The 9811-nt window shown below is 36.6% G+C and overlaps 1 protein-coding gene across 1 annotated transcript; it reads right to left on the reverse strand.

Moving 5' to 3' along the window:
* Nucleotides 1-2920: 2920 nt before the first annotated feature.
* On the reverse strand, nucleotides 2921-4383 carry LOC113309774 (probable LRR receptor-like serine/threonine-protein kinase At5g16900). The gene is made up of 6 exons (XM_026558286.1): nucleotides 4272-4383; nucleotides 3969-4098; nucleotides 3813-3884; nucleotides 3617-3688; nucleotides 3425-3505; nucleotides 2921-3315 (listed from the first exon to the last, which is right to left on the reverse strand). The coding sequence occupies exons 1-6, from the start codon at nucleotides 4369-4371 to the stop codon at nucleotides 3168-3170; spliced, it is 603 nt and encodes a 200-aa protein (XP_026414071.1). The 5' UTR covers nucleotides 4372-4383; the 3' UTR covers nucleotides 2921-3167.
* Nucleotides 4384-9811: the final 5428 nt, after the last annotated feature.

Consider the following 9811-nt stretch of genomic DNA (forward strand, 5'->3'; position numbering starts at 1 on the left):
TTGAAGCAAACTAACAGTTGAATTAACATAATCATCAAACTAGCAATTGAATTAACATAATCATCAAAAATTACTAATGAGTTTTATGAAATTCCTTCATTGTCCTACGGTGCGGATAAATTCGCGGATTTACAAAACCATCCGCAACCAAATCGCTAAACCTTGTGGATTTGAGAACTCACCCGTAACCAATTCATACACTCTTGCGAATTGGTTTTCACCCGCAATTTTACGGACGGTTACGAATAAAATCCGTTGTTCCGGATTGTATGCACACCCCAGTTCTTGTATACCTAGGTGATATATGTATGTGGGCAGTACTCATTACGAGTTTGCGTCTACTTGGTGTTTGACCTTCCGTTGAATATTTCTTGTCAGGGCTTTTCATATTTTTATATGAGAAATATCTATTTGGGGTTTGTAGTTTTACTTACTATTCTATTTATATGGGAAATCATAATCTTTACCGATTAAAAAAAGAAAAAACACACTCAAAACAATGCGCCTTGAACCTCATGAGACCCTTATTTATTCTATATATGAAGATGTTGGATATTTTTAAGGTTTGCCGCTACGCAGAGTTATACGGTGATCGACCTGTATTTAGGAGGTGCTACTGTGTCTTGGAGTTCCAAGAAGCAGACCTGTATTACTGACTCAACAATGATGTCAGAATTGATAGCGTTAACCGATGCATGTAAGGAGGCGGAATGGCTTAGAAACTTACTTGTTGAAATCCCATTTTGGAAGAAGCCATGTCCAACGGTCTTGATTAATTGTGATAATCAAGCAACTATTTATAATGTCTCTAACAAGACTTATAATGGAAAGTCAAGACATGCAAGTCTTAGACATCAAATGGTAAGACAAATACTCAAAAGAGGAGTAGTTGCAGTAAACTATATCGAAACAAGTAAGAACTTGGCAGACCCATTTACAAAAAGTCTACCAAAGGCAGTGGTTTCAATAAAGTGTAATGAAATGGGACTAAGGTCTGTGAATGAAGTTTGATCGCCCAAAGCAGAAACACAACCTATGTTTTGGAAAGGATAACCAAGGTTCAATGTGGTACCGACAAATTATGGAGGTGATTATGGAACACTAATACAAAACTTCCCATTTCTAATTAGTGTTGGTTTTCTGCAAGAAAACAGGATGGATGAAAATCCTTAATAAGTCTAACTTTTATCACAAGGTGTCTCGCAGAAATACCTTCGAGACTTACCTATATGAGTATGGAAATCAGGCCGTTTCCTAAGAGAAGAAGATCGTTCTCTAAAGAAGACTCATGAATCTAGGATTTAAGCACATGGCCATTAATGTGTGAGCTACAGAACACACTATTCTCAGAAATCAATATGTGTTGAAATTCCGGTTTTATCATTAGAGGTACTTGGTTCAAGACTAGTTTCACCACTGAACCTCGATAAGGCTTTGAATTTCTTACACTAAGTGAAGGTTCAAATCCAAAAGATACCTATCACTTATGTATTGGTTTCAACGATGATGCTTATTTCCCAAACTAAGCGTGAACTACGTTGGCTTGATCCCACTCGGGTACATAGGCAGTCACTTTAGTGATGCAGCCACTCTGATTTTTTTTTTACTTTGTGTTTTTGTGTTTTTCTCATTTTTTGAAAATAGGGGGAGAATGTTGGATATTTTCAAGGTTTTCCGCTACGCAGAGTTATACGGTGATCGACCTGACCGTATAACTCAAAATTTCCATTCAAAATAGGGGAGAATGTTACTTTGTAAAACCTAGAAGTTTCCATTCAAAATTGAACAGACGCGTCTCTTCCCATAAGCCACCATTAATGGATTTTGGAAGCGTCTGTTGGTGATGAAACGACACTACCAACAGGCATGAATATCACTATAAGTAGCGAAGATGTTCTCCCATTCCAACACATCAAAAACAATTTGTTTTCTTCTTCTCTAAAAAGCATCATCAGAACCTTATACGGTGTGTTTCTTGGTCGGGTCAAGGAAGTACAATCCTTGAATTCGATTACGGTGTTAGGACTTCATTGAATCCTGAAGGCATAATTCGAGAGACCGTTTGTACTCGCCAAATTTATTGGGAAAGGTCGAATTATTGTCTAAAAGAATCGAAAGAGCCTTGAAGTCAGGAGTACACCATTTTCTGTTTCTGTTTTCATCCTCTTGTTTAACCCAAAATTCCCAACAGAAGGGGCAAGTCTAATTCTCCCCACCTTCAAAAGAGAAATCGATGGGATACCATTGTGCTATAAGGTGGTGGTAACCTTGGCAAACTACAATGGAATTTACTTAATCGGGCAAACATTTAAGGGCTTAACGCTGTCGCTAGCCCTAGGACTGACAGCCGACACATTTCACATCCGACCTCTAACACGCAAGCCCGCAGGCATGTAGAAGCTTATTTGCATCTTGTCAAAAAAAAAAAAAAAAAGCTTACCTGCACCTTTCCTACTAGTACTGCTAAAAATTCACGGCACTTATTTGACGTTCTTTTTCTCTTTTTTTCTTTTTTTTTTCCTCTTTTTTATTTGAAGCATTTTTACTTACGAGTAGTGCTATCGTGCACGATCTTGCGGGAAGCTATTCCGCTCAAGCGGCTTCTTTACCGTTAGATCATGCTAAACCCCAGATCTAACAGCCTTGAACTTTTTAGGGAAAATAGTGGGTCATATCCTGAAAGTGATGGGTCCTTTCGTGAAAGTGATGGGTCTTTTCCTAAATGTGAATCTAACTGCTGATTTAATCATCCAACGACAAAGAAACCGCTTTTGCGGGAAACCATCCCGCAAAGTCGTGTGAGATAGCATTTGTCTTTACTTATCTGAGATTTTGAAGAGATCTGGGTATTTTTCTCCAAAAAACAAGATGTGAATTACACATTTCACGGAAACATGAGAAATAAATTTCACTTAACATATTCAACAACAATAATCAAACATTAAAACAAAACACATAATTTTCAATCCAAATAGTTTGAACAACTGGGTGCACCTGTTGCTCCACATACATATAGTCATATACTCCATGATAAGGTGTAATTGTTTGTGCCGCAAACCCAAGTTCTTAGGAATTTATTGCACGCAACAATATATATTAAGAAAACTCCATTGCTTGAAATACCAGATTCAATGAATTAGTGATTTATGACTGGAGTATAGGGGTAATTACTTCCCTACGCCATTTATCGTGAAACCATTTGCCAATGGGTCAATTAGTACTGGCGTTTGTCCAAAATTTGTTTGTGTTCCTGGTACGGTTTCGCATAGTTCTTCATCAGAAAAGCACAAGTTTATCATTCCCGGTCCTGTTAACCTAAAAAATGCAAAATGAAAAATGTCACATTTAATTTAAGAATAATCTTCACATCGACAATTAGCAATGATATGAATACCCTTCCTTCCACGACGATTTTTTTACTTACGTCAACTCCAACGTGTTATTGATGGATTTTTCCATCAATGATATAGGGATTGTTCCAAAGAAAAAGTTGTTCGCCAAGTTCCTGCGAGGAATGGAAAGAAAACATTTGATCCAAAATTTACAGCCATCTTAAATATATTTGGTAAATATTTTTTCAACCGAAAAATTTATCATGCAAGAAAAGCAAACTTACAACACTTTTAGATTAGGGAAGTTGGCTAGAAAATCAGGAAATTCAAGTACCAATAGGTTATTGCTCAAGTCTCTGCCAAAAAGTCACCATGAAAACAAATGAAATTAATGAACTAATTTCACTATTGTTATTCAATGCACAATAATTTTCTTTGAAAATGTTTAAATGTACAGCTATACTAAACTTAATTACTCACATGATTTCAAGTGCATCCATGGCACTAAAATCCGGGAGAAGTACCCCAGCCAATGCGGCGCCATTAAGATTTCTGTAAACGTTAACTAGGTGGATAAGACTTTTGCTATCCGAACGAAATAATTCAGAAGGAGAGCGATTCGAAGTTTTATCTTACAGAGCTGTTATTCGAGGTGTAGTATCGGAGCTACACTCAAGCCAAAAATGTGGTGTAGGAAGACATGGATCGCCGGTTGATATTAACGCAAGTAGAGGAAAATTAATTTGTAGCAAACTCAATGCCGCCACTGATAAATAATCATTCAAAAATTAGCAATTTAAAACAGGAAATGAATTTAAAAGAAAACAGGAAATAGATTTAAAAGAGATCAATGTCATCTAATTAATCTACAATGGAAAAATAAGTAATGTGGAAGCGATATGAGAAGCTAGAACAACACATGAGATTCGAAAGTTATACCATCAGTTTGGTTAGTTTGTGCGGAAACTGTGAGGAGTGGAGATGAGAAAGACAATGCTAATAGGATCAAACGAACAAGATTGACCTTAGTATTCTTCATGATATTGTGAAGCAAGTTGATTATGAACAAAGAAGACCAAAAAGAGATGATTGTTGGTTGATAACAATGATATATGATCTATCATATTTATAGACTGATCTAAGCTTCATTTATGTGGCTTTTGATTATCTCAATTTAAAATTAGGTTTGATTTTGTAATAATTATTATTGTTTTGATTGGAGAACTTTTCGAGTTGGCCAAGCTTCTCTATATGAATATGTCCAAGTTACTAAGGTTTAATGTGCTTTTTTTTAACAGCAGGTTTAATATGCGTTACTAATAATGTTCTATGGGTTAATCGATCTCACACCTTATGTTCCATTTAGGACCACTTTGTACGGGGAGTCGGTCTTTTTTGGGGGCTTCCAAATTGTATCGATGTAATTATTAAAGGTTGGAGATGCAAAATTGTGCATCATATTGATAAGAAGCTCTGGCCTTTGATTCTTGCAGCCATTTATTGGACATTGTGGAAATCTAGAAATGCTATTGTTTTTGAAGATGGTTCTGCCAGAATAAAAAAAATATTAAACAAGTGAAGATCCAAATTTATAATTGGTCTCGCAATTGAAGTCATGACGAATGTCTTAATTCGGTTATCGTTAACTAGAGTAGCTATTTCATATCTGAAAAGCTTCTCTTGTTTACCTCTTCTCTCTTGGGGTTTGTGGGTTTTCTTCTAGAGATTTTTTTTCTCTATTGTCGAATTGTCTTGTTGTAGCTCTTGAAAGCTTATCTACTTCTTGCAGGCTTTTCTTAATATATTAACTTTTGCCTATCAAAAAAATATGGAGCTATTTCCTTTTACTGGTTCAATGACTGTAAGTCAAATATCGATGTTCCTTCCAACCAATTTATTTTGATTGGATTAAAAAATAAAATTGTTAGATTCATCTAACTGGCCCAAGAGAGTTACACCTTGTGTGTTGAAAATAGTTCCACATTACCTGAGATTCTTAACTATTAGATCCTTGCAGTTAATAAATTTTGTACAACCATATCTCTGTATTAAGGTTGCTTTCAAGGTTAATTAGGCTCCATCAAACGGATCGACCTCAACAGTTTAATAATTGGTCGAAAGAATCCAAACTTTCGGGCTGGTTAAATCACCACGGACGACAGCCTTTGTAAAGTTAGGAGGTTAAACCACTCTTAGCTAGCACGCAAATTGCTCGCATCTCTGTTTATACAGAGCAAAGGTACAATTATTCTTATTCAACTTGATGGGAAGTTGGAAAACTTCTTGGATGATTTGGATATGATGGTATAGTTGTGGATATGCAGTAGGCTAATGAAGAATTAAGTCAATGCCTATATAGAAAGCATAGCTAAAGCATAATATAATTTTCTATGCGAAACAAGGAAAAGTATCATTGTAGTTAAAGTTGGTGTGGACAACAAAAAGGATACGATTCTAACAATTAAGAGATTACGGTACTATAGGATCGAGCAAGAGAGAAGAGAATAAACGCGAAAGGAAAAAAGACTATATTGATAATTGTTAGAGATAAGAATACAGTTGTGTAACTTAGTCAGCTGAACGAGTACACAGTGAGAGTTTTATGGTTATATTTACGATCAGTTTAGTCTTTGGTATTTTGAATTTGTTTTAAGTCTTTTGATTTAGTTAGAGTCTGTAACAAATTCTGTTTTCTATTATCAGTATAAATAAGACTCTAAGATCTCCATAATATCTGTGGAAGATATTCTACCAAATATCATGTTCTAAGTTGGTATCAGGAGGGTTCGATCCCCTCGTTTTTCCGTTGTAACATCCACCACCATCACAACCACTTTCATATCAGCATCCAAACACTCAAATCCCTATCTCCAAACTCTTTATGTTCATCTTCAACTCTCATGCACGCGACAAAAGAAGAACAAAAAAAAAAGTAATTGAATTAAATCTATAAATTATTCTTTTTTTAATAAAATAATTTCTTCTCTAAAATCTGTGGTCGGCTTATCAAATAGAAGAAATCAAATCCATGGTGGATTTATCAACCCTTTTAGAAGTGTTTTTTTCACCTATATCACTAATCTCTACCATCTTTCACACCATCAGTACATGTCCCTATTCCCATCAACACCCTCTTTCAAAATCAGTTAAACAACATTATCACTATCAATACCACTTATGTCTCTTAACCAACACATATCAATAACTCTTGTGTCTGTTAACCAACACAGAACTAAAACTTTGAAGAGGTATTTCGACTATCTCATACTAAGACTTTGAAGAGAAACACCAAGACTTTGAAGAGGTATTTTGACTATATCACACTATGAATTTGAAGAGAAACACCAATTTTCTCGTACAACAATTTGAGGGCAGTTACAAGTTCGTTTCATTACGTTCAAAAGATCCGCTAAGGGATATCTTCACCGCGGTTACAGTACATTAGAATCAAGTTGCACATTCGCAAGCTCTAGTACAACTTGAGGGGGGATGTTAGAGATAAGAATACAGTTGTGTAACTTAGTCAGCTGAACGAGTACACAGTGAGAGTCGTATGGCTATTTTTACGATCAGTTTAGTCTTTGGTATTTTGAATTTGTTTTAAGTCGGGAATTTTAACAAAATGCCATACTTTGGTTTTCCCGGTTAAGAAAGTGTCATCGTTTTTCCCAAAATTTATTAAGTGCCACAACTGTTATGTATTCCGTCAAGGCCCACAAAATTGGTCCATAGTCATTGAGAAAGTCAAGCAAGGATATCGCTTTTCCCTAATTATCCTTCTCTATCCTTGAAGACTTCAACCGAACAAAAACGTGAAAGGAAATCCGATCCATTCATATTTCCTTCTTCTTCCCCGAAGTTTCTTATTCTTACCGAGACCGAGAGCACTACACAACCCTAAGAGTATCTCTTCTTTCCATTATCTGAAATTCAAAGAAGAATGGCTGCGCACATTAATGTGTCTGAGACAGATCTGGTACTGAAGAATCAAAAGGAAATCGGAGATAGAGATTAACTGAAGATGATTCTGAATTAGATGAACAAGGAATGGGGTTGCTCGATTTGTACAGATGAGGGCTGTATTTTGTCCATGACTAGATGAACAGAATCATCAAGTGAGAAGGATACTGAAATTGAGATTATTAGGCTTCGTAAATTTAGGGAAGAACATGATTTGGGGGTTCCCTGAACTTTCAGATTTTGGAGATTTTCATTCTGATTTTGGGTTTTGCAAGAAATGGGTAAGATTAATTTATCGGTCAATTGACGTTGTGAAGCTGTTTAAGGAGGAAATTGAAGATAATGGGGAATAAGGGAAAAGAGGATTTGAGATTTGTTTCAGGTTTCTGAGAATCAAGATGGTGATGAAGTTTGAAAGGTTGCTGTTAAGTTTGATACGAGTTATTGGATCGAGTCAAGTGAAGAGAAAAAAAAAATGATTCCACTCCCATGGAATGAACGGGTCTGTGATAGAGAAGGGGTTTTGAGTCGAGGTTGTGATTCCGAGGAATGTTGTTGTGAGATGCTTCTGTTGCAAATGGGTTTGAGTTTGAATTATGGGTTGCAGAAAAAATTTAAAGCTCAAAATAGAAACTGAATGTGTTTGTATTAGAATGAATCATTGCAGAGACAAGATGTGTTTAGTGGATGTTGGAGAACTGAAAAGAGTGAAGCATAAGTGAAAGTATAGATGAATGTTAGGAAATTTGTAGGGAAAAATGGCCTGAAAGTTTCCTGAGAAAAGCCCAGAAAACAGCGGAAACTCGGCCAAATTCCTGTTCCGGTAAGTCAACTTGGTACCGACGATGGACGATTCTGGGGAGCCCGATAACCGATCCAACCAGCCAAATCAGCCAAAAAATGACTCACACTGTTAATTCAATTTGAATCAGTCTTAGTTAGACAATCTGGGGGCTTAAATGTGTTTTACTATGCTTCATTTATTGCCACATACACTGATAGACGCATTTATGTGTCTAATTTTTCCTCAATATTTCGCATTGTTAGTACTCATTTTCGTCCTTATTATGGTGTTTTGTGTGTTTGTAGGTATTTTTGGAAAATAAATTTTGGTGGAAAAATTGGCTCGAAAAGTTTTCTAAAGCACCCAGAGGACACATGTTATTCGGACTCGCGTTGTTGGATAAGGAGCACCCAAATGATAAGGGGTACCTAAAGGATATTTACACCCAAGCAGCTGACCAAAGGCGCCCCTCATGGCATTTTCTATTCGCACCCCTACTCTGGATAGGGCGCGACCATCATCTTCCCCGTTTGAATCTGGTTTTTGGCGGGAAAAGAGTTCTTCAGATAACAGAATTTAGGGTTTGAGAATTGGACGTGTTGTAGGGAGATTCAAGGGCCAAAACTTGTTGGGTTTGTATATATCGACACAACAGAGCTGGTAATGGTCGTAGTTTAGACCAGAATTGGCTAGAAAGATGGATTCAGGGATTGAACCGATTCTAGGGTTTTCTTCCTCCGGAAACCCTGTTAAGAGATTGGGAAAGTTTGAGTGATACTCGATCAATGATTTTTGTTTCTTTGGGCCTGTTTGGACCACACAAGGATGGTATGGTCCACGGTTCAGTTAGAATTGGTTGCATTGTCCGGATGAAGAGGGGCGTGAGGTTTCATGGGACCGTTTTTTATTCTTTCCCGAGTTTCTCTGTGGTTAGCATGTGATGGGAGAAGACGTGACTCATTATGTATTGTGTTTGGAGTGACTAAACACGAATTGACAAGCTGAAGACGTGTGCATGTGAAGAAAATGGAAACAAAATATTACCGAGAATATTTTTCTTCAATGCCGAGTAATGGAAGATTATATGCAGTTATGATGGGATATTTGAGGGCAGTGAAGCTATATAAGTCGTTGAGGGTCAGTAGAGTGCGGATGGAGAGTTAGGGGATAGAATAGAGCACCACATAGTCGAAAAATCAAGCTGCAGCAGCAGCAGAAAAATACTGAAGAACACGAAGAATGGACCAGCAAAGACAGTCGTTTTTCTACAGTGATAACGACTCACAGCCGAGGGTCGTACATCAGAGGCAGACTTATTTGCTGCAGTATCAGTGACACATACTGTGGGTCGTTCTGGTTGGTAACACATATAACTGTTACAAACCCGGTTTTCATTATATTTTTCCCTTTTCATCATTTGTACACCATTTTTGAGCAATAATAATGAATTTCAAGCGTGTTTCCAACAACATGATGAGCTAAACCCTATCACTGGGACAACGGAGGAAGCATTTTTTCATGATTGTGGTAAATGAATTAATTCTTTTATTGACTTTTTGCATAGATTTAATTGCTTTATGATTTCTGTTAATTATTTGTTATTTTGTTAGATGCCGCGTGCTTACTTCTAAATACTTTAGATACGTCATGCTTTTAACTTACAAATGATATTTTACGAAATCTTTTTTTGGCAAAGAACTAGAGTCACAACTTCTTTTGTTTGAGTTATATTGTC

Source organism: Papaver somniferum, chromosome 9, assembly GCF_003573695.1.
Source record: "Papaver somniferum cultivar HN1 chromosome 9, ASM357369v1, whole genome shotgun sequence".
Lineage (NCBI taxonomy): Eukaryota > Viridiplantae > Streptophyta > Magnoliopsida > Ranunculales > Papaveraceae > Papaver > Papaver somniferum.